Raw genomic sequence first — 21,204 nt, forward strand, 5'->3', positions numbered from 1 at the left:
ATCCTTACCCCTGTAACTTCCTGGCACATGGGGGGCACACGGGGGCACAAGGGGACCAGTGAATGATGGTTCCTTCCCCTCTTTCACCCAGCATGCTAGCTGAAGGGAGGCATTGGGAAATATAAAATACTTTAGGAGAAATATGAAATACTTCTGTCCAAACAGAAAAAAAAAAATGTGCTCACAGATGTTGCTAATGTTTTATAGCCTTCCTGAGCCTCCATGTCTCTGTAAACCTGAGATAATAGTACCTGCCTCATATATTGCTGTGAGGCTTCCCCATCACATAGGCTAAGAACCACTTGGAGCTGGAGTAGGGTGAGCTTCCACAAAGGTCGGTGCTAGAAATACTAGTAATATTCTATTAGTATGCAGTTAGTATTATTAACCTAACTTATTTCTTCCGGCCCTGATCCCCAGTTTTTTCATCTGTAAAATGGAAATGATTATTAGTAATAATGATGCAAAAGTTGTTCCATCTCAGGGGACAAATGGTCTGAATCAGGGGTCCCCATCATCATCTAGGGAACTTTTTACAAAAAAGTATTTATTTATTTCTTTTTAAATTTTTATTCTTTTTGGCTGTGTTGGGTCTTCGTTGCTGTGTGCGGGCTTTCTCTAGTTGTGGTGAGTGGGGGCTACTCTTCGTTGTGGTGCGTGGGCTTCTCATTGCAGTGGCTTCTCTTGTTGCGGGGCATGGGCTCTAGGTGTGTGGGCTTCAGTAGTTGCAGCATGTGGGCTCCGTAGTTGTGGCTCACGGGCTTAGTTGCTCCGTGGCATGTGGGATCTTCCCAGACTAGGGATCGAACCCATGTCTCCCGCATCGGCAGGTGGATTCTTAACCACCGTGCCACCAGTGAAGTCCCTAGGGAGCTTTTTAAAAAGTCTTGTTATGTAAGACAATCTTACCATGCATTAGAAAAATTTTGTCCATTCTGGTAACATTCCTGGGTTACTTGAGATAAAATTCCTACTTTATCCCTGGAAATCTGAGCCACCAAAGGTTAAACATCCTTTTCTGGACCACGTACCATGTTGGGGGGTCAGAGCTGAGGGTTGAAAGTATACTGGTTTCCCTTTCTTCCTGAAACATCTCTCTGGGCTTGGGGAACCTTCTCAAAACCCTGATGTCTGAATCCCATCCTGGAGATCCTGAGGCCATAGGTCAAGGATGGGACCTAAAAAGCCACCAATGATGCTGAACATGTCTGGGTTTGGGAACCACTGCACTGAATGACCATCCATGGTCAGCCATATTTCCTATGTAGCGTTGCTCCTGTCTCCCGGTTTTAGCTTTCATTCTAGTATCCCCGCCCTCTCCTTTAATCCTTCAATCACCCCCTGCTATGAGTCTAACTGTTCTCTGCTAGGCTGGTCTGGGAGGAACACACAGGAATAAGAGACTGTGTCCCTCCCATTTATCCTAGGTTGATTTGGGGCTAACTTGATGTATGACCTTGGACAAGTTGTTTTCCCTCTCTGGGCCTCTGTTTCCTCTCTGTACAATGGGGAGGGTGAACATGCTCTTGTGTCCCTTCCACTGCTGCTAGTGTGTGGTTTTTCTCCCCTCCTGGGAAGTCACACTCCCTCTGGAAAGTCTGTCCTGAGCAGAAGTAGGGTCACCCTCTCCTCCAACCCCTTGCTAGCCCTTCTACTCCTGGCTCAGGGAGGCTCGACATCTTTGTGTAAACCGGTTCTGTGGTATTTTTAATTTCTTGATGGAAAAATGATGAACTGAAAAGAAAATATTTTAAACTCCAGAGCATTCCACACATTGCCTGTCAGGGTTCAGCGCCTGGTCCCTCGGGCCCACGTTTGCCGCTGAGCCTGGCCTTGTGTCAGCACTCTCGCTTTGATACTTGGCCTACTGCAGCCTTGCGGGTTTCTGCAGAAACGTGGTTCCCATGGAGGATGAGGGGCCTGGGAGGGTGCCCAGTCCCCCTCCCTTCTTGGGCAAAGTGTATTAAGCCCACCCAGGCAGGTGAGAATCTGTTGTTTATATTTATTTTTTTTAAAGTATGTATTTATTTGGCTGCGCCGGGTCTTAGTTGCGGCATGCGGGATCTAGTTCCCTGACCAGGGATCAAACCGGGGACCCCTGCATTAGGAGCATGGAGTCTTAACCGCTGGACCACCAGGGAAGTCCCTAGAATCTGTTGTTTAAATAAATATTTTTTATTGCAAAAATGTGCATAAAGGAAATTAAAATGTTAATGGTGTTTATATGTGTATCCTTCCAACTTTTTTTTCTCTGTGTGAATATATATATTGCAATATATCATATAACATATAATGAAAAATGATATAAATGTGTTTCTTTAGAAGCTCTGGATCAAACTCTGTGGCCTTTTTCTTGTCTTGGATTTTTCATAAAACATAGCATATTCTTAGCTGTTTTCTAAAATTTTTTTTTTTTTTGCGGTACACGGGCCTCCCACTGTTGTGGCCTCTCCCGCTGTGGAGCACAGGCTCCGGACGCACAGGCTCAGCGGCCATGGCTCACGGGCCCAGCCGCTCCGCGGCATGTGGGATCTTCCCGGACCGGGGCACGAACCCATGTCCCCTGCATCGGCAGGCGGACTCTCAACCACTGCGCCACCAGGGAAGCCCTCTAAAATATTTTTAAAGACTATTACAATATGTGGCTATATCATAATTTATATAGCTAGTCCTCTAGGTTTGGATATCTGTTTGTTTCCAGCATAAAATTCATTGTGATGAATTTTATTCCATCAGATAGGACTTTCAGCATCCATGAATCATTAATAATGACTCTTCTATCCACAGAATCCAAGAGTTCTCCAGCTGAGACTGAGCTGCCCCCCTCCACACAGGTGAGCTCATGTTCTTGTCAAAGGGTCACGGTGACAGCACCTAGTGTTAAGGGTTGTGGGCTGGCATCAGGCAGAAATTGGTTTAAATCCCAGCTCTGCCACTTACTAGAAACATGGCCACGGGCAACTTGCCTGTCCTTTTCACACCTCTGTAAAGCAGGGTAAGAGTAGTTCTCGTCCCGGGGATGTGGGCCATGGAAAGTGTGGAGCAGTGCCGACCTAGCTCACTGAGCTGCTCTGTGTCTGGTGCCTGCTGTTTCATCTCTGAACCTCTGGGCACCACTAACAGCTTAGCCAGTGACTCAGATTCAGTTTTTCTGAGCTCTTCCCCTGTGGACTCCTGGTGTCATAATTTTCTGGAAAGAGGATTACTTCTGAAGCTGCTCAACAAATCCTCGAGTAATCCAATTTCCCATCCAACTACAACTCCCCTCCTGGTCCTTAATTCCCTAAATGCTAAGCTGGGAGGCTCAGCCACTCCTGGAGCTGGACAGCACAGGGAAGGAGCCTAGGGTCCTGCACCTTGGCTATATTGGATGCAGGACTGTCCAGGCACCAGTGGAAGCAGCTCCAGGGTGAAGCCCATGCCTGTGGGGCTGGAGCGTGGAGGGAACTGACACTGAGAACTTGCCACGCCGTGCTAGGCTCTGAGCCTGGCGTTTGCTAACTCATTTCATCCTTAGGATAACCAACATTTGGGTGTCAGGATGGTTGTGCCTACAAGGGAGGAAGAGTGATGCCCACGTGGGTTAAGAAACTTGCCCAGGGTTACATAGCTAGTAAGTGGTGGATCCAAAGTTCTAGCCTGTGGTTTTCCTAGTAAGTGGTGGTATCCACACCCTGGGACCGGACCCGTAATACAACTGCTGCTTCGGGGTATCTATTGATTCTCCTCTGTGGAAGGTGCTGTGCCCTTAAGCTCCTGGTAGAGAGGCAGATGGGAAGAAATCCCCACCTTGAGTAGGCAAGCTGTTAGATACAAATAATAGTGCAAAAGTTGAAATTGACAGGTCAGAGATGGAGAGGTCCATGAGATAGAGAAAGGAATGCCTTGGGTGGATCAGGCAGGGGGTTAAGGAGGAGGTGGCACCTGAGCTGGGTCCTGCATGATGGTGAAATCTGCAGAAACAGGGTTACAGTCAGGAATGTCTCTTTTAGGCACCTACTACTAATGAAGATAATGAAAATATTTTCTCCAAAGATTCTGCAAATGCAACAAGCCTCCCAGGTAAGGACTGGATATTTTTGTATTTCTATGGCCTACGGGATGCAAAAGAACTTGTCTCTGCAGAAAGTCCTTTTCTTTTTGGAAATATTGGCAGAGGACCAGTCTGCTTAATGAAAAGGATCAATGCCAGAAATATTCTTTTTTGTTACTTTATACCTCCAAGTTTGATATTGTTAGCTATGATATAGTGAAGAGACCATAAGAAGGGTGGGATAAGTCAGTAAAATACTTCACAATTGGCCCAGAATACAAATGAATGTGCTACCAACAAAATTATTGGAGTCTGAAATGGAATACACTTTGAGGAATGGAATAAATCTTTGCTTTGGAAACCCTTGATTTCAATGGTTCTGATTCCCTATACCTGTGAGACCAGGAAAACTTAGTAACATTCTCATCAAGAAAGATCCCAGCCAAAAAACGAAAGAAAAAAGAAAGATCCCAGGTCCTGTGCTTTTTTACTATATGTATGGGACTCATGGGTTCCAGACCCTGGAGGCTCAGTAGCTGAGTAGATCCATCTGATGGCTCTTGGGCTTTCTGAGGAACGCCTTGGCCTCCTTACCTTTACCTGGGCAGATTTCTGCCGCACCTGATGCTGGACGCCCATGCTCTGTCATCCCAGTTGCAAAGCCCTACCTAGTACAGTGCACCTGGGGGGACCTACTAAACACCTGAGGCTAAGCTCTGCCTGCACAGCTGGGAACTCAGAGGGAATTGAACGCATCCCTGCTCTCCAGGAGTCTACCATCCAGGGGGCAGGCTCTGGTAAAGAGTAAAGTAGTAACTAACAGAGAGCAGAGTGTGAGACTGGCCAAAAGAGAGCCATAGATAAAGCAAAGTGGGATTTAGAGACTTGAGAGAACATGTCCATTGGGGGAATCAGAGAAAGTTCATGGAGGAGGTGCCATTTGAAATGAGCCTTAAATGATATGGGTGGAATGGCAGGAGGTTGGGGCAGCAGTTCAGGGGCTGCTGTGGAGGAAGGACCTTGGAGTCTTCTCCATCTGCTCTCACTGATGATCTATCTCATTCAGCCCCATGTCTTTAAAGACCATCTAGGGGCTCATGACTCCCAAACTTCTAGCCCCATCTCTGACCTTTCCACTAAGATCCAGACTCGTGTATCCAACTGCCTAGGTGACGTGTCCACCTGGATACCTACTAAAAATCTCAAACTGAATGTGCCTAAAAGAGAATGCTTGATGCCTCCCCGCCTCTTCAACCCAAATCTGTTCTTATCCTTCTTCCTCATCTCAGGAACTGACACCACATCTTCTGGGTTGCTGGGGCCAGGGAATTAGACGTGCTTCCTCTTTTATCCCTCATCCCATGTCCAGTCCCTCAGCAGGTCCTGCCAGTTGTATCTCGAGGCATGTCCAGGAGCTGACCACTTCTCACCTCCTCCACTGCCAACACCCGGTCCAGCCACTGCTGTCTTTCCTCCTGTAGGAATTTAGGAGCTGTCTGCTGGTCTGCTGGCTTTTAGTCTTAATCACCAATAGACTCTTTTCCAGCCACCAGCCAGAATGATTCTTTTTTTTTAAAATTTATTTATTTAATTTATTATTTATTTTTGGCTGCGTTGGGTCTTCATTGCTGCGCGCGGGCTTTCTCTAGTTGCGGTGAGTGGGGGCTACTCTTCGTCGCGGTGCGTGGGCTTCAGTAGTTGTGGCGCGCAGGCTTAGTTGCTCCGCGGCATGTGGGATCTTCCCGGACGAGAGCTCGAACCCATGTCCCCTGCATTGGCAGGCGGATTCTTAACCACTGCGCCACCAGGGAAGTTCCCAGAATGATTCTTAAAACACAAATCCAAGCTCTCCTTGGCTCAACACCATCTTCTCTCCTGGAGTAAAAGCCGAAGACCTAAGAAAGGCCCTAGTCTCCATGGGGTCAGGCCCCCAATCTTTAGACCTCGCCTCCTCCTTTCTCCCTCTCAATCACTCTTCCACACATGCTCTACCTCATGGCCTTCATGTCTGCTGCTTGCTCTGCCTTGGCCAGCCCCTTCATCCAGGCCTCTGCTCAAATGCCCCCTCCTCAGGGAGGCCTTTCCCCACCAGCCAATCTGACAGAACCCCCTGCTGTCACTCTTCCTTTCCTGTGCTTTGTTTTCCATCATTGCCCTTGTCACAGCTGACATCATATTACGTACGTATTTGTCTGTCTCCCTTGATTAGAACGTAAGATCCAGGAAGCCAGGAGCCTTTCTGTCATCCAATTCTCTGTATCCCCAAGGCTTAGAACAAAGCCTGGCACACGATAGACACTCAATAAATATTTGTTGAATTAATGAAGGAACAAATACAAAAGGTGATGAAATATTAGTAAACGAGTCAGCCAAGCATACATGAAATGGCTGTCTCTGCCAAGAGACGTAGGACATACTAGGAGAGATCCGTCCTTGTGGTCAGTGCCCACTACCAGCTGGGGCTCAAGGCAAAGCCTGCATCCACTGGGCACTCGAAGTGATGACTGGTAGGTGACATCTTCGTCAGCACTGGGTACTGTTTGGGGCGGAAGGGCCTGAATCCCAAGCCCACGAGACTGCAAGTGTCTGCATTGCCGGCAGGAGAGAATGATGGTAGACAGATGTACTCTCTGTCTAGTCCAGGGTCTCTCTCTGGCAGCCATGGGAAGGAGCTTTCTGTGGGAGGACGTGGCTGCTTGTGAAGCTAGTTTATTTTTTCTTTCTTTTTTTTTTTTTTTTTTGCGGTACGCGGGCCTCTCACTGTCGTGGCCTCTCCCGTTGCGGAGCACAGGCTCCGGACGCCCAGGCCCAGCGGCCATGGCTCACGGGCCCAGCCGCTCCACGGCATGTGGGATCTTCCCGGACCGGGGCACGAACCCGCGTCCCCTGCATCGGCAGGCGGACTCTCAACCACTGTGCCACCAGAGAAGCCTGGACTTTCTATATAAATGAAATCATACATTATGTGGTCTTTTGTGACTGACTTCTTTCACTTAGCATTATGGGTTTGTTTGTTTGTTTGTTTGTTTGTTTTTTCGGTACGGGGCACGAACCCGCGTCCCCTGCATCGGCAGGCGGACTCTCAACCAGTGCGCCACCAGGGGAGCCCGTGAAGCTAGTTTGTTCTTTTATTCATTCAATGAAATATTGGTGAGCCTGCTTCGTTCAAGGCACCACATGAGCCGTTGGGAGCAGTTGGGAAAAAGACACATGTGGTCCCGGCTTTCAGGGAGCTCAGACTGGAGGGGGTGGAGTAACCAGGAAGGGCACGTAGCCAGCTTGGAGCAGGGTCACTTCTCAAAGGAAATGACATCACCTCATGTGAGACTCAAAGGTCCAGGAGGAACTGGATAGCAAAGAGGTGCAGTGAAGGTGGACGAGCGTTCTGGGGGAGAAGAGGACATGTGGGAAGAGCTCTGGGGGAAAAGGGAACATGGCATGAGGAAGATGGAATGAAGTTCATATGGCTGGGGTTTGAGTACCAAGTGGGGAGACAGGCAAGAGGTGACACCCCACTGGGGAAAACTGCACCTGAACACTTGATTTAAAGCACCTGAGCCTCCGTGACATTTTCCTCGGTGGCGCTGCCGTCAATGAGGTCCCCCAAGCCTCTGTTTCGGGCACTCCCTCTGTGCCTTGTGGGGCAGGCTGAATGCCACTAGAAAAGCCACTTTGAAAGTGAGTGGGAGTCTGTGGCTGGCCGCAGGCGCTCAGAAGCTCTGAGCTTGAGGTGTATCTCTTGCCAAGTGGTGGAATCCTGGGGTCTGTCAGGTTGTGCTGGGGGTGACTCCTGTAGAGGTGGCTTTGGCCAGAAAGCTGGCAAGCTCGTCAAGTGGCCTGTTGCTTAACGCAGAGCTGTTTCTTCCTACAGGGGTGAGGTTCTGTTGAGGTTTTGACAGCACCTGCTGAGTGGTTTTTTCCCCTTCTTTCCTCTGCTCCTCTCTTCCTCCTCCTCCTCTTCTTTCTCTTCCTTTTTTTTTTTTTTTCTAGTGCAAGATTCTACTTCGGTACCACTGCCCACCTTCCTGGTGGCTGGAGGGAGCCTGGCCTTCGGGACGCTCCTCTGTATTGGCATTGTCCTGAGGTGAGATGGGCCCGGGGGGTGGTCCTGTGGTGTTCTCATGTTTCTGATCTAGCTTTGCCAGGGCTAGGATGCTGGCAATGGGTTGGAGAGCCATGAATGGATTCAAGGTATATTTTAAAGGTAGAATTGACAAGATTTGATGACAACTCAGAAAAGAAGAATGGAAGAGAGGGAGGAGTCAAGTCTGACCCTCAAGTTTCTGGCTTAAGCAATTGGGCAGATGGTGGGTGTCGTCCATGAAGAATGGAAAACACTGGAGGTAGAACAACTGAATGAAAAGCGACGATTACATGTTGGCGCCACTGGGGAAACTCCAAGTGAACAAGTTTTGGAGGTAATTCAGATCATTGGCAGCAGGCAGGTGGTAGTTGGGGCCACGGGAGAGGATGGGGCCAACAACGTAACCTGTGGAATACAATTGAAAAATTGTGTAGAGGAGGCAATGAGAAAGGGGCTGAGAAGGAGTGGCCTGACGGGGAGGAGAAGAAGCAGGAAAACCTGGCTGTGAACACCAGAGGGAGAAGTGTGTGTTAGACACTGAAGAAACCCCTTAGGCTCTGGGATTGCGGTACGAATATGACCCTCCCTCTCCTCCAAGAGCCACGTACTAAAATCAGTAAAATACCACGAGAGAAACACCACACCAGGGATATGTGCACAGGTAACTCTGAAGTGCCTGGCTAGACATTCTTGGGAATATTCCATGTCTCCAAATAAGCAGACCTAGTGGATCACCTTTAAATGCCCTGTCCTAGTGCCCTCGTCCGGTCATGGTGAGGAAACACCACAGGTGAGGGCTCGGTTGGCACCCTGGTCACTGTAACGCCCATGCCCATTTCATCCGAATCTCTCTCTCCATTCGGCCATTGGTTTTGTCATTGGTTCCCAAGCTTGCGGAGAGATCATGTAACAGTGCTCCCAATGAATGGGCAATAAAGAAAACTTGCTATGTTCATGATTTTACTGCAGGAACTGGTAATTTTGCATTTGCTGAAGCCCTAAAGGAAATCAGGCTGGGCTCTGACTTTGGATGGTGGTTCATTACAATAATATAAGTAGAGGAGAAACTTCACTGTGTTTTTCCTGTCTCTTCCCTTGTGTGTAACTTTCAAGGACTCTACTTGGTGGTTGTGAGAGGTGGTCTTTGAGGGTGCTTGGGAAGGAGGGGTAAGACCTTGGCAGAGAGCTTTTCCACATGTTACAGCTCATTGGATTCTCACAGTGACCCTGAAATAGCTCGCCCACCAAGGTGGTCTGGGTTGGAAGATGACAACTCAAGCTGTGTTCGGGTTGTTTTGCTTTGATTTTCCAATGAAGTAGTGAGCAAGCTGTCCAAAGGGTGTGCGGAAGATAAGGTTCCTTAAGAGTGGAGGTAACTCCTTGGAGGAACCAAGAACTCACTGTCTTTTACACCTTTGGGTCAGAGAGGGGCCATGGCAACTTTCCGAGGTCTTCCTGCTGCCTTCTAAGGGATCCCTTGCCTCACCTCAGACACATACTTCTGTGTTCTCTTTCTATTTCTATATCATTAGGGCTTCAAAAGGCCTTTCTTATAACCTACCACAGACCCTATGGAGTAAATATCGTGATTTCCACTTGACAGATGAGGAAATGAAAGCTGAAAGAGGTGGAGTGATTACAGCTAGTAAGGATAAGGCCAAGATTCAAACCCAAAGCTTGTGCTTTTTGGATACGGCCTTACGGGTCATTTAGTCAAACTCTTAATTTTACAAATGAGAAAACAGCCCTGAAGGGTAAATGACTTGCCCAAGGACACACAACTTATTAATTAGCAGAGACAGGCCTAGAACTTGTGTCCTGAGAGTCCCTGCCCACTGCACCAGCCTGCTGTCAGCTAAGAGGTGGGCCCAGTCCAGTGTTGGCCAGTGGCCCCGCAAACAAGCAGCGCCATCTTGGTGTGCTGTTAACCCCTAAGAGAGAAGCGTTAGGCTGGGAATTGGCCACAGCGCTCATCACAGACTTAGTTTGCTAATGTGCTGATGGTATTTGTACACTGGCTGGTTGCTACACAACCAGAGTCCCCGAAGGCACAGTGCCTTGTGCAGAGAACATATCTGTAATTTATTTCCTAGCCTGGTGAGTTTCCATTTTCTCTCATATAAGGCAAATTTATTTGGAAAGAGGCCAGTTATTTCAAGTAATGAAAAATTCCTACTCTCAAAGTCCCCCGTGTCAAGACAAGAGTATAAATGTAGAGATGATGTGGGAGCCTGGGGTGCCAAAATGGTTGGGCCACTGTACAGTTGGGGTGGCCAGATTACAGTGGACAGAATGAGAGGCAGGTGGAGGAAGTAAAGCCCGCCCACCTGTGACACCATCTTTTTATTTTTAGTACATTTATTTTGTGTCTCAAGCAAAGCATAGTATTTTCCTAAATATTTTTCCAGCAACATCAGTGACAATTTTTTAAAATTTAAGTGTGCTGTTGAAGAAAGTGTGCCATCTTCTTAAGTGGATGTTATAACTTACAGGGGCCAATTCTCCCCACCCTACTTCCTGTGCCCCACTGCTTCTCTCTCTTTATTTTATGCTATCAGGCACTGAGAAAATAGGATTCTCATAGCAGAGAATTGCTTTTCTGCACATTTATCTAGAATGGCTAACGCTATTAGGTGAGGACTTCCTATATGTATGCCTATGATTTAAATCATTTTGTATTGAATGTATTGTCTCATTTCAATTTTTTTTTTTGGCCGCACCACGGGGCATGCGGGATCTCAGTTCTGTGCCCCCTGCAGTGAAAGCGCACAGTCTTAACCACTGGACCGCCAGGGAAGTCCCTCATTTCAATATTTTAAAATCACACTCTCCCACTTCTATGGTTAAGGGATATGATAAGTGTTTTTTTTTTTTCTTTTTTTGCGGTACGCGGCCCTCTCACTGTTGTGGCCTCTCCCATTGTGGAGCACAGGCTCTGGACACGCAGGCTCAGAGGCCATGGCTCACGGGACCAGCCACTCCACGGCATGTGGGATCTTCCTGGACCGGGGCATGAACCCCCGTCCCCTGCATCGGTAGGCGGACTCTCAACCACTGCGCCACCAGGGAAGCCCTATAAGTGTTTTTTAAAAATTTCTTTTAGCTGCAGAACCTTTTCTTTAAGCAAAACATTACGAAGCCCAAGTATGTAAAATAGGTAAAAGGTGGCGGCTGAGGTGCAAACGAAGTCTGACAGCTCAGCTCTTTGTTCCTTCTACCCGCCCTGCACCCTCTCCAGCCCCCAGGCCCTGCTCAGACCCATGCCCAGGGCAGGGCAGTGCCAAATGTGGATATACCCCAGGCCCTGGGGTTTCAAAGGCCCCTCTGAGCTTAGTGATTTGCCAAAAAATCTCATTTACTCCTCAAAAGAAGGAAAGCTCATCTTTCTCAGTTACCCATCCAATTGCTTTGGAAAAAAACTGAGGACAGAGACTGCTTTCCATATTGGTTAGGTAACATCAATAGAGACTTAAAAAAAATTGTGATACATGATTGCTAAAAATTGGTAATTTGCTAAATACTGACAAATAGGAAGAAGGGAGAAAAATGACCCATTATGCAAAGACAGCCACCGTTAATTTTTAAAATGTAAATGTGATCGAAGTCTAACAAACATAGGAAAGTGCTGATGTCATAAGTGTACAGTGCCATGAATTTCCACAAAGTGAAGATAGCCGTGCAATTGACACCCAGCTCATGAACACTTTATATTTAGATGAATTTCCTGAGTCTTTTTCCTCTGCATAGTTTCTTGTTTGTTTTTATGTAGCCATGATTATTCTGTCTCTACAGCTCTGAATCCTGCCTTTTAAATTTAGTATCAGTTATATAACATAAGCACTTCTTCCCATTGTTACAAATTCTTTGTAAACCTCACTTTCATCACTCCTCCATTAGGTGGCTATAATACCCAAGATCACTTAACCAACCTCCTATTATTGGGCATTTGGGTTGTTGTTTTGCTTTTGTAAATAACACTGTGTTGAACATCTTTGTGCATAAAGCTTTTTCCATAGCTATGCTCTTTCCTGAGGGTATATTCCCAGAAGTGGAATTCTTGGGTCAGAGGATCTGAATATTTTGAAATCCAGAGCATAATGACTCTATCCTCAGTTCTCTCATGAGGGAGAAGGATTCCACCCAGGGACCCAGCGTAGCTCCAGTAAGCAATCCCTGCTGTGTTCCCTTCCTGTGCAGTGCCTGAATGGCGAAGCCTAAGTCACATTCTGCAGATTGTTTATTCCATTTGGATAACAGGCTAAGAGCCAATGGCAGATTTGGAGCCAACTATCAATTATTTATCATAACAAGGACAGGAGTAGCCTGTCGATATAAAAAGAAACCTAAGGAAAATCCCCAAACCTTGTTTTTGACATTGGTTTCCCCTCTTCCCTCCCAGCCCTTCCTGGAGTAGCTGACATTTGGTAGAACTGAGGGAGACCACCTTGCTCCCACTTTGAGGTCAGTGGGCAATAAGTTAATAGGTGACAAAGTGGGAAGCAGGAGGGGGAGAAGAGCTGCCCCACCCGACAGAAGGGCCCCTTCAGGGAGGAGACCTGACTGTACCTTTGAAGATTGCTATCACCATCTCATCTTTCTCTGGGCTGTCAAGTGACTTTTCTCAGTTACTGAGCCCTGGCTTTGGGCCCAGAATGGAGCAGGGTGAACGAAGCTATGATCAGAGAGATGTCTATCTCCTTCCTGTTTAACATTGACTTTCCTGTCAGATGAGTCACTTGTGCCCAAGTGGTGCCCACGGCCGAGTCTGTGAGAACGTGCCAACATGGTGTGAGGGGACCCAGAGGTGTAAGGAGAATTGGGGACGCCGGGAATATTGGAAGCAAGAGGAGCAGGAGGACTGCTGAGGGAGCAGTACAGCCTTTTCCCTGCCATTAAAGGCAGCTGCCAATTCTCTACCTCTAGCCAGTGTTAATTTGACTGAGGGGCCCCTCTGGGTAGCCTCTGGAGCAGGACAAACTAAATTCTCGGTGCTATAACGGGGCACTCAAAGCCACACTCAAAGCCTCAGTTTCCCCATTGTTAAACTGGACCCACAACACATACCTATTCCCTTGGGGTATTTTATTTATTTATTTATTTTTGGCTGCGTTGGTCTTCGTTGCTGTGTGCGGGCTTTCTCTAGTTGCGGCGAGCAGGCACTACTCTTTGATGCGGTGCGCAGGCTTGTCACTGCGGTGGCTTCTCTTGTTGCGGAGCACGGGCTCTAGGCGTGTGGACTTCAGTAGTTGTGGCACGTGGGCTCAGTAGTTGTGGCTCGCGGGCTGTAGAGCGCAGGCTCAGTAGTTGTGGCACACAGGCTTAGTTGCTTCACGGTATGTGGGATCTACCTGGACCAGGGCTTGAACCCGTGTCCCCTGCATTGGCAGGTGGATTCTTAACCACTGCACCACCAGGGAAGCCCTCTTGGGATATTTTTGATGACTCTTCAGAGGATTGTGTAACTCCTGGTAACAATAAACAGCCAATGAATAAATAGTTATCACTTCTTGGAGCTGAAACCCAGGAGTGCCAGGCCACCAGGGCTGCCAGCTGTTGGTGTTTTTCTTGCGGGTTTATCACAGAGGGAACTCAACATTTGCGTGGTTTGTCTTTGTGTGTCTGTGTGAAGGTTCAAGAAGACGGGGAAGCTGCAGGCTCTGAAAGAAGGCAAGACGAGCGTGCACCCACCATATTCTTTGGGACAGCTGGTCCCTGAGAGGCCCAAGCCCACCCCAGTGCTTGTGCCCCTCATCTCCCCGCCGGTGTCCCCCAGCAGCCTTGGGTCTGACAACACCTCGAGGACTAGCCGACCAGATGCCAGTGGCCCTCAGAGACCTTATGACATCAGCAACAGAGACTACTTCTTCCCCAGATAGCTGGCTGGCCGGGTGGCACCTGGCAGCCTGCGGTGTCAGGCCCCCTGGACTGTGTGGATGCTGAAGCACAAACTGGCTTAGCAAAAGACGCTCCTCGCTGCCATGCCAGCTCATCTCGGGTGCTCGGGGCCTCTGGCTTCGCCTCTACAGAAGGGCCTCGCAGAAAGTTCTGTGCTGGGTGAAAAAACGGTTTGCTGCGTCTGTTCAGAAGGAAGAGGTGGTTGAGTTTTTGAACCACTCTTCCCCCAGTGCCCTGCTTACAGGGCTTAGAGTGAAGTCAGGCCCCCGTGAAGAGAGGGGTGTCAAGACTCTACCGGACACGCAGGTGGGCTGAGCCAGGTGGCTGCACAGACCTCAGACTCCCCCCTGGGCTTGGTGTGGACAAGTTGCTGGCCGCCTGCGCACCCCGACCCACCTCCAGGAGCTGCACCCTCAGGCGGGTGGGATGAATGTCCAGCCAAAGACTCCCTGAGTCGCTTATCTCTTGGCCCACCGCACAGTTTCATCTTCTAAGCTTCTTGAAGCCCAAGTGCCTTCTCAATTCAGTTTTTCTAGGCCTGAGATTGGCTTTTCTTAAACCACCGTGGCTGGGGGAAAAGTCTCACCTGCTTTTCTTCACTGAACAGCTGAGAGGGGGGTGATTGTATCTCAGGGCCTGACGGTTTGAAATGGAATTATAATCAGTTCCTCATTAGCATTTTTCTAAATGTGAATGATAGTCCTAGGCGCTTGCTGAATCCAGAAGCAGCTGCACTGGCTCGATGTCCCTTTTTGGATCCTAGGACTTCAGGAAAGAAGCCCTGGGGAAGGAGGGGAGTGGTGGGGACAGGGTCTCCACGCTTGTCTGTCATAGCATTGCTGAGGGGGGACAGCGGCCTCTGCAAACCACCATTCTCCATTCTCCCCCTCCCCTGGCCCTCCAAAATGAGAACTGGCATTAGGGAGGGCTTCTGCCAGCGGTGAAATCAAAGCTGCCTTATTCCAGCTTTGTTTATTTTAGTTTCAGCTGAGCCTGAGTAACCAGGGAAGGTAATATTTATGCAAAAAGACAAAAGAACCCGGCAAGAATGGATTTTAATTTGGTTTTTAAAAAAACTGCTGACTATTTTATCTTCAGAGGGTGGAAGATCCAGTATTAGCTGAGTGTCAGTATAGAAATAATGGGGGAAAAGCACAATAGCTTTGTTTAGCACAAAACTGAGTCAAGTGGAAAAGGAGGAGAAAAGGAGATTTTGCCCTATTAGAGAAGAGACTCTGGTTTCATTCTAAATTTTGTTTTTGCCTTAAAAAGTGAAAAAAAAAAGTCTGCCTCTTTTCTAATTTAGCGGAAAAGCAGCTTGTTACTACTCCCCCAGGCGGCTGAGAAGGAAACGGTGTCCAGCTCCGTGTCACAGTGCTGGGAAGCAAGCCTCCCACGATTACCCAGCAGGTCAGCTGAAAATCCCCACCCCTGAAAGCCATGAGCCCTTGGGTATCAGAGGAGGTTCATTAAAAAAAAAACAACAACCCTAAACTTGGTGCCTTCCTCTCTTTAGTTAGTTCCTTGAATGTGATTCAGTTCAGCTAGTATTGAAGTACCGAGTAAATGTCTAGCCGTGACACTGCAGTAACCACTTCAGTTCACTTTTCTGTCTGGGCTTTGAAAATTCAGTGATGTTATTGGTTACCCAAACAAGCACCCTCAAGTATTCTGGGATGTCCCAGAATGAAGCTGTGATTAAAATCAGTCGTGTAACCACCACTAAAAATTTACCAGACCACAAAACTTTTCTAGTAGTCTCCCCTTTTAGAAAAATAACCACCAGCGCCAGATAGGTGGGGAAAGGATGGAAATGACCGTGTTTTATTTACCGTTTGCCAGGTTCAAACTGTTAGGATGTTGGACTACGCAGTGATTTTCATTGCTGGCTTTGGCTGTAAATTTCAGACCCTGTTGCTGCTTCTGGCAGCTGATCTTAACTTGACAAAAGTGAGGCAGATGGTTTTGTTTTGTTTTGTTTTTCTCTAAATTTTCCTTGACTGAGAACAGCAAAAATGCTGTTAAAGGGAAATATAAAAAATGAGAATCTGCACGAGATAGGGTGATTCTGTGCCCACGGTTCTTTAACTCTTGACAAAGTTTTACCCACGTGTAATATTACCAGAGCCAGGCAGAGCGGTGCTAGTGGAAGATGTGAAATCCAGATAGCTCATGATTGCTGAGAGCTAGGCAGCTTTGATCTCCAAATTGTTATTGCTTTCATTATTATTGGAACGGAACTGCGTTTTTTTTTTAATTGAAGAGGGTTTTTTTCCCTTTTTTTTTTATAAGCTAGTATAGATGAAGGAAAAATATTTGTCTTCTCTGGGTCGTAGGCCTTGCTCAGTGTACACAGGTATACACCCTAAGCTTTCTCTGTCCTTGAATCTGTGGTCAGTGAATGTGTGTTTCAATCCACAGGTCATCCTTACCTGTGTTTCTGCAGCACACGTGCTGCCTTTTATCCTCAACAGTGATGCTACTCACCGAATATCTGTAGCCATCTGCTGCACAGCCAGATGTGAAATGTTATTAGCACAGTGACAATTTTTGTTAAAGATGGGCAACTTATCCTGCTGGGTGGGAAAAGTTGAAAATATGCTAGATCAAGGTCTCAATTAAAGTGGTCATTAATTTTTGTAGCATTAATGAAAAAAAAAAAGGTCAAGGAGGTATAGCATTGAATGTGTCAACAAAGCCCTTGGTGACTCTGAGAGCTCTTTGCCCTGAGGGAGCCTGGCCCTTGCAGTTTGTTGGCTAGGCTCTTGGCTCACCCCGAGTGTCCGCCATTTCCCAGCTGCCCCCAAGGGAAGGAAACACCGTTACGAGGGGTGGAATCTGATGCTGGAATGGATTGGGAGCCCACCCGGTGGTGGACAGAGCTGAGCAGGGCAGGCTGGGAGTGGTCATGGTTTGTGGGTTTCGTGCAGAATGTTCAGGAATGTCTTGGCTGGCTGCTTTAGTGCTGAGCTGTATCGCTTCATCAAAGGCACTTAAGATTGACCCAGTCGGGGAGGAGTTGGTGAGAAATTTATCTTAATTTGGAGAAGCAGGGGCAACTGGTGGTCCTTGGGAGCAGGAGCCTGGATCCCAGCCTTCCATGCAGCAGTTGGCAGTGAGGCTGTTGCTGAAAGGGAGCCCAGCTGGCTCAGCTTCTGTGCCAGACACTCCTGAGCATCCCCGAAAGGTCCTTCCGGCATCGTGTCCTTGGTGTAGCCTGGCCCCAGCGCCAGTGAGTTTCTATGGCAACCTTAATGATTATTAAGGAACATTGTCAGTTGTATGAACATATGCTCAAATGCAGATCTACTTCAGAAGCAAAGGATTGGAACAGCATGTAGCAAGGCTGTTAATTAATAGAGAAACCATATTTGGATGGAGATCACACATCCGTTAAATAGAATACCTCAACTTTACATTGTTTTTTTCTGGAGAGAAATAATAGTTTTAAGTTTTTGTTTTTATTTTTTTACTTAATTATCTGAAAGCAAATACCAAAGGCTGATGATGTCTGTATATGGGGCAAAGGGTCAGTATGATGTTTTTCGATGTTTTCTCTTTTTACCAGCTACTTTGCTTTTAAAGTGAAAATTGTAAATGTTTGAAATAAATAAGTTCTAAAACTATGCTTGAGAGGTAATTTATGCTTTGGCACCTGGGTCATTTCAAGGAAAGACTTGAATGATTATGGGGGAAAGGGGTAAGGAAAGATGGGTTTAAAATTGAGGAGGACCATTTTGGGGTGAGCTTCTCCTTAATGCAGGATTAAATTACCTCTGGGAAGAAAATCAGGTAAGTTTAAGAAATAAGTAGCAATCTCTCAAAGACTTTAATGATGAAAGTATTTCCCCAAATGAGCCCTGGGGTTTCTGGAAGGGGCGTGGTTGCTTCTGCCATGTTTACATCATTATCAGGTGATGAACCTGTGGGGAAGGAAAAGGAAGGGCCATTATTCATCAGAAGACTGTTTATTGGACAGGGGGGTGTTAACGGAGTCACAAAGGCAACCTTGTACTTCTTGATCATCAGATAGGCTGCATCTGTCCCCTATTGAAAAGGGTCCTCAATAGGAAAAACTTGGGACACAGCCATCCCATATCTTCCAAACAGAGGAAAGTCATTGTGTGGATGCTCTGTGGATAAGAGTTGCTGTGTAAACAGTTCAGGGCTGGGGAGGAGGAAACTGCATGGAAACCTGGAAGTTGTGTAACTCAGACCAAAAGCTGAAGTGTGAGGCCCTGCTGTGTGACCCCAGCCCACCCCCGGCTGCCTGGGCAATCAGAGGAAAGCCTCACGACCACACCTACAGGGCCCATCGACTCCTTGAGGATGACACTGTCTCATTTAAGGTTGGTCCCTGTCTTGCAGAAAGTGACACAGGAAACAGATGTCCCTATGGTGGCTTGGCTGCGTGGGCCCCACAGAGGGTGCAGGAGTGGGGGTAAGGGGCAGGAAATGGGAGAGGGTGCCTCCCTCTTCTCCACGGTGTCACTGTTAGGATGACATGCTTACGATGCTCTTTCCAGAAGAATTTGGGGGAGCAGATGGTGAATCTTGTAGAGGATGGCAAGGAACACTCAGTTCCTGGAACAGCCACTAAGGAAAGCGTTTTCCTTATTTATTAATGCATAAGGAGACCAAACCTTTCTCCATGTCTGTGAGAAGCACAGGCCAGCGGCAGGGAACTGTGTGCCTTCCTGCAGTTGAAGGGCCTTAAACTGGTCCATGCAGTGTTCAAGGGCTGGGCTGGGGGCACAGCAGCCCCTCCGGCAGAGTGGTGACTAGGTGGGCTGCCTGAGTGGCCTGTCGCTTTAAACAATCCTGAGCATGAGAGCGAGCCCTGCACTATGCTTCAAATACTGCCAACCCCTCCTTTCTCTGTGAAAGTTCTGTCTTCTTGCTGATGTGTGTTACTTAAAAACAACAGAACAACCTCAGCCACGTCTTATTTCATACCAGCAGTTTTCCGTGACCATCCAAAACATGAATACAATGAAGTTTTTCAGTAAAATCTGGAAACACTCATACTATGGGAATATGCAATATTCAGTTAGGATATTTCTTCTAAGGTAACTTCAAGTTGCTTAGTAAAGCTGCCCAATGTCCACAAAGAAAATAGCCTACTATTTTCTTTTTTTAAAATTTATTTTATTGAAGTATAGTTGATTTACAGCGTTGTGTTAATTTCTACTGTAGAGCAAAGTGATTTAGTTATACATATATACATTCTTTCTCATGTTGTTTTCCATTATGGGTTATCACAGGGCATTGAATACAGCTCCCTGTGCTATACAGTAGGACCTTGTTGTTTCCCCATTCTATATAGTTTGCATCTGGGAATTCCCTGGCGGTCCAGCGGTTAGGACTTGGTGCTTTCACTGCTGTGGGCCCAGGTGCGATCCCTGGTTGGGGAACTAAGATCCGACAAGCCATGCTGCACGGCCAAAAAAAAAAAAAAAATTTGCATCTTCTTATCCCAAACTCCCAATCCTTCCCTCCCCCACCCCTACCCCCTTGGCAACCACAAGTCCATTTTAATATTTCATTATGATGTTTTAAAGAATGAAATTTACTGGGAGGACAGTTGAATTCTATTTTGGTTTTTAAATGCCTGTGCTGCACAGTGAGGGTTTTGCAATGATGAATGGTGTAAGTGGGACATTCTGGAGTCTGTGCCCAACCATAGACGAAGAGAGGAGGGAAAGGTAGAGGAGGCCGGCGTGGGCACACCCGCTTGTGTGGGCAGCATGTTTGCCCTGCAGAGTGCAGGTATACACGGGTGTACACTGGAGTCACCACAACCGAGCAGGGATTCCAGATCAGTCTGATGTGGACTGAGATGCTTCTGAGGAAGGTGGTGGTAATGGACCCTGAGGGCGACTGTGGACCGTGATTGTTTCTATGATGAGGTGGGTGTTCTGGGGCCTCGGACTTCAGGCCTTGGCGAACTTCAGTGGATCATGTCCATGGATGGGTCCAGGGATTAGAGGCAGCCCAGGCTCCACCCCCAGGCCCTCTGAATCACAAAAGTGGGTGTCTGTTTACATGAGTGTAAGGTCCTTAGTTTCTCCTGCTGTGCAGCCAGCTCTGAGGGTCTCTGCTGGAGACCACAGGGCAGGAGGTAAGATTCTATAGCAACATGTTACTGTGGGTACTAATTGGGTAACAAAATCTGTGGACAGCAAAGAGCTACACCACCGGCCCCACTGGTTACCTAGAAGGCCACCATCCCCTTTTGGTCAAGGTGGTCTATTAAAATTAGCTAATAGGGCTTCCCTGGTGATGCAGTGGTTGAGAATCTGCCTGCTAATGCAGGGGACAAGGGTTCGAGCCCTGGTCTGGGAGGATCCCGGTACTAGTTGGGTAACAAAATCTGTGGACAGCAAAGAGCTACTCCACCGGCCCCACTGGTTACCTAGAAGGCCACCATCCCCTTTTGGTCAAGGTGGTCTATTAAAATTAGCTAATAGGGCTTCCCTGGTGGCGCAGTGGTTGAGAATCTGCCTGCTAATGCAGGGGACACGGGTTCGAGCCCTGGTCTGGGAGGATCCCACATGCCGCAGAGCAACTAGGCCCGTGAGCCACAACTACTGAGCCTGCGCGTCTGGAGCCTGTGCTCCACAACAAGAGAGGCTGCGATGAAGAGTGGCCCCCGCTTGCCACAACTAGAGATAGCCCTCGCACAGAAACGGAGACCCAACACAGCAAAAATAAATTAATTAATAAATTCCTACCCCCAACGTCTTAAAAAAAAAAATTAGCTCATGATAATGACAACTGTTTATGGACCCTCCACCATGTGCTTGACAAACAGGATATTCTTTCTCATAATGGCACTGCAAGGAAAGTGTTTTCACCTGTTGACAAGCGAGGTCACAGAGGCTCATATTGGTGAAGATAGTGACCTAAGACACCTGAGTTAAGAGGCTGAACTAGACCCCAAACCTATGTCTGCCTGACTCCAAGGCCAGTGCTCTTTGTGTGGCCCCTCAGCCCCTGGTGACAATGAAGATGGGCCTATCTTTCCAACCCCTTTTCCAGGCCAGGTGCCCTCACCCTGTGCTGGGTGGGGCCTGGCCCACTCACCCCTGCGGGGAGATGGACCTGGATTCCTCATTTGGTTTATCACACCTGTCAGTGTGGAAGCTGAGACCCTGGGATTCCGAGCCACACGCTGGTGGCCTCAGCGTGT

At 47.8% G+C, this 21,204-nt stretch overlaps 1 protein-coding gene across 3 annotated transcripts in view; it reads left to right on the top strand.

Annotated features, from left to right (window-relative positions):
* IL6R (interleukin 6 receptor) overlaps positions 1-17,640 on the top strand; it is a 50,585-nt gene extending 32,945 nt beyond the window's left edge. The window contains exons 7-11 of one of the 3 annotated variants that reach the window (XR_004348379.1): positions 2,788-2,834; positions 3,993-4,062; positions 8,024-8,117; positions 8,238-8,451; positions 13,747-13,877. Coding sequence is in view for 1 of the 3 variants with exons in the window: in XM_032622198.1 (XP_032478089.1) it covers positions 2,788-2,834; positions 3,993-4,062; positions 8,024-8,117; positions 13,747-13,993 (458 nt within the window). In the remaining 2 variants the exon portion in view is untranslated. Of the gene's footprint in view, positions 1-2,787; positions 2,835-3,992; positions 4,063-8,023; positions 8,118-8,237; positions 8,452-13,746 lie in introns of all 3 variants that reach the window. The other 2 variants (XR_004348378.1, XM_032622198.1) reach the window with 2 other exon arrangements.
* Positions 17,641-21,204: the final 3,564 nt, after the last annotated feature.

Source organism: Phocoena sinus, chromosome 1 (assembly GCF_008692025.1).
Source record: "Phocoena sinus isolate mPhoSin1 chromosome 1, mPhoSin1.pri, whole genome shotgun sequence".
In the NCBI taxonomy this organism is placed as follows: Eukaryota; Metazoa; Chordata; class Mammalia; order Artiodactyla; family Phocoenidae; genus Phocoena; species Phocoena sinus.